General features: G+C 41.8%; 2 protein-coding genes across 5 annotated transcripts in view; both read left to right on the forward strand.

Moving 5' to 3' along the window:
- zfr2 (zinc finger RNA binding protein 2) overlaps nt 1–2,527 on the forward strand; it is a 30,120-nt gene extending 27,593 nt beyond the window's left edge. For all 4 annotated transcript variants that reach the window (XM_046048832.1, XM_046048834.1, XM_046048833.1 and 1 more), the window contains exons 18-19: nt 1,577–1,674; nt 1,956–2,527. In XM_046048832.1, the coding sequence (XP_045904788.1) occupies nt 1,577–1,674; nt 1,956–2,129 (272 nt within the window). In that variant the 3' untranslated portion in view covers nt 2,130–2,527. The remainder of the gene's footprint in view (nt 1–1,576; nt 1,675–1,955) is intronic.
- faf1 (Fas (TNFRSF6) associated factor 1) overlaps nt 1–3,032 on the forward strand; it is a 1,021,784-nt gene that overhangs the window by 381,618 nt on the left and 637,134 nt on the right. The gene's annotated exons all lie outside the window — the stretch shown is intronic.

Consider the following 3,032-nt stretch of genomic DNA (forward strand, 5'->3'; position numbering starts at 1 on the left):
CCCAAACGTCTTCCATTTGAGGATTATGGAGGCCACTGTGCTCTTAGGAACCTTAAGTGCAGCAGAAATTTTTTTGTAACCTTGGCCAGATCTGTGCCTTGCCACAATTCTGTCTCTGAGCTCTTCAGGCAGTTCCTTTGACCTCATGATTCTCATTTGCTCTGACATGCACTGTGAGCTGTAAGGTCTTATATAGACAGGTGTGTGGCTTTCCTAATCAAGTCCAATCAGTATAATCAAACACAGCTGGACTCAAATGAAGGTGTAGAACCATCTCAAGGACGATCAGAAGAAATAGACAGCACCTGAGTTAAATATGAGTGTCACGGCAAAGGGTCTGAATACTTATGACCATGTGATATTTCAGTTTTTCTTTTTTAATAAATTTGCAAAAATTTCTACATTTCTGTTTTTTTCTGTCAAGATGGGGTGCTGAGTGTACATTACTGAGAAATAAAATGAACTTTTTTGATTTTTGGAAAATGGCTGCAATGAAACAAAGAGTGAAAAATTTAAAGGGGTCTGAATACTTTCCGTACCCACTGTAAATACAGATACAATACACAGCCATCATTGAGAGCCTGCTCACTTCATCTATAATAGTTTGGTACGGCCTCAGGGACAGTCAGATCTGCAAGAAAACTGCACCGGATAGTCAATAAATCATCCAAGATTTTTGGTACCCCTCCCATTGATTCAACGTATCAAAAGAGACCGTTCTCTCCAACCGCTGTCACCACCACGTCTTTCCAAAAAGTTTCAAATTACTTCTGTTACACATTGTTTTTATCTGCCGTGCCTCCCTCTGGTGCTCCAAAATCAACTTGAACCTTTTTAAAAGGAGTATGATTCACTATTTTCTGCCTATGATTTGAGCCCCATAAACGGAGACCTTTTGATACGTTTGCAACTCCCGTCCACGGCGAAAATGAAGACCTAAAACGGAGAAGTTTGGAAACGCTGCCGACCCCGTTTTGCGTTTCTAAACGGGCAAAAACGGAGGACTTTAGAAACAATGACGCAGACGCTCACGCTCAGCTCTCCAATTGGGTCTTAAGTCATGCAAAGCAGAAACACAATGCTACTGACAGAGTTTTTAAGTTGGTATTTTTATTAAAATATTCAGTACTGTGCAAATAACACTTGTAGTGAACTGTGCATGTCGCTGTTTACTTTGCAATAACTCCCAGTCTGTTTTACCGTTGCCACAGTACCGTGTTACATTCAGTAACAGTCCCAGCTTGTTATTGGTGCATGCAAAAAAAAAATAAAAAAATAATCTGGTCTGCATTTCTTTATTCTTTCGCCAAATCTTCTGTAACTACAGAATAGAACATCTGCTTCATGTTTACACGGTACGCTCATGCCCTGTTTACCTGAATGGCCACTAGATGTGCATTTTCAGTCGTTTTAGTGTAGATGGAGATCTACTCTGATACACAGCTAAAACGCTGGTGTGGACGGAGATCATTTTAATTCTCCATTTGTAAACTAGAACGGAGTAGTGTGGATGGGGCCTTAGTAGCTTGTTGTATCACATTTACATATTTAATTTGCTTCTCCTTCCCTTACTCAGATGGACCAGGGTTGATGGACCCCTGTGAGAAAGAGCCAACAGATGCTTTGGAAAGCATGATGCTTCAAGCCAGAGAGGACATAACTGCCAGCGCACAGGTACCCAAACAGAGCATTTATTTATAAGAATTGGAGGAAGGTGTGAATTCACTTTTAGTAATTGGGGATCTTCACAGGAAACCTATGACACAGGTTTTTGTTTTCTTTTTTTAAAGTGCTAAAGAGCTTATTGCTATAGTTATTTGTGTAACCACCAACAACTGGGGGCGGGGGAAACAGCTGCTCAGTCAGAACCACGCAAATTTAATTTCACATTGATATTTGCCTGACTCTGGACTACTGCAACCAACCCTACATTTCTCTCTCCTGTTTTCTTCCAGCATGCTCTGCGGCTGCTTGCTTTCCGTCAGATCCACAAGGTTCTGGGCATGGGGTCCCTGCCGGCGTCCAAGGCCAGCGCTCGCAACCGCAAACGTCGACGGGATGGCAGCGACACGGGCGAAGGGGAGGGGGAAGGCAAAAAAGACAAGAAGGAAGAAGTGGAGAGTGCTTGACGACTGCCTACAGAGCAGAGGCGTTTGCTAGTTTAGAGACTGGTAGAATGTCACAACTTTAAACTTTTCTTATCTTGGAAACAATCTTAACACGCAGCTATACAAATGAATATAACTGACTGTACATGTTACATGTCTGCCCTTGAATTAAGAGGAATAGGTGTTGGAGGCAGAGGCTGAAATGTGAGAATCTGTACTGCAGTTCCTTCCCCCCGTATAGTAACTTGTTGCAAATGTGTCTTAAAATGTGCAGAGAAAATTGGCTCAGTAAAAAAAAATCATGAAAATGACTTATCATTCCATTTTGCTATAATTTCACGCTAACTACAGATTATCCCGCCCCTGTTTGTTCACATTCAGTTGTATTGTTTACTATGACATTAAAGCCTCCAATTAAATCTTTAGCACCTTAAGCATTATTTCCAGCTTTTCCCTTTGAAGAAGAGTCTGACCTCTTTGGCTCTTCAGGCCAGTACAATTATACCATTTGACACATAAGTCAGGACTCTCAGAACTAACGTTGGTGCATGATATTTGTACACTGAAATGTGTATTTCAGTGTAATAAAGCTTTGAAACGGTGAGAGAGACCAGAGAAGACGGACTGACTTTAGGATCTACATTCAAAACAGTACTGTGATGTTAATTGTGCCTAAGATGACACATTAGTTATAAAATAGTGTGATGCTTGGTTGAGCAAACCTCACAAATCCTTCCTTCATGCCCTCTTTGCTCCCTGTCCTCTAAAGCTGTTTCAACATTTCCTCCTGACGCATTTTGAAAAACTTGACTGCGATAAGTTCATATAGAGTTGTGAAATCCAAAGGCCCTGCATCACACCTTGAAAAAGAAAACTGAACTAAAAGAACTCCCCCCCCCCCCCCCCCCCCCCCCCCCCCCCTTC

The sequence above is a fragment of the Micropterus dolomieu genome, linkage group LG05 (assembly GCF_021292245.1).
Source record: "Micropterus dolomieu isolate WLL.071019.BEF.003 ecotype Adirondacks linkage group LG05, ASM2129224v1, whole genome shotgun sequence".
NCBI lineage: Eukaryota > Metazoa > Chordata > Actinopteri > Centrarchiformes > Centrarchidae > Micropterus > Micropterus dolomieu.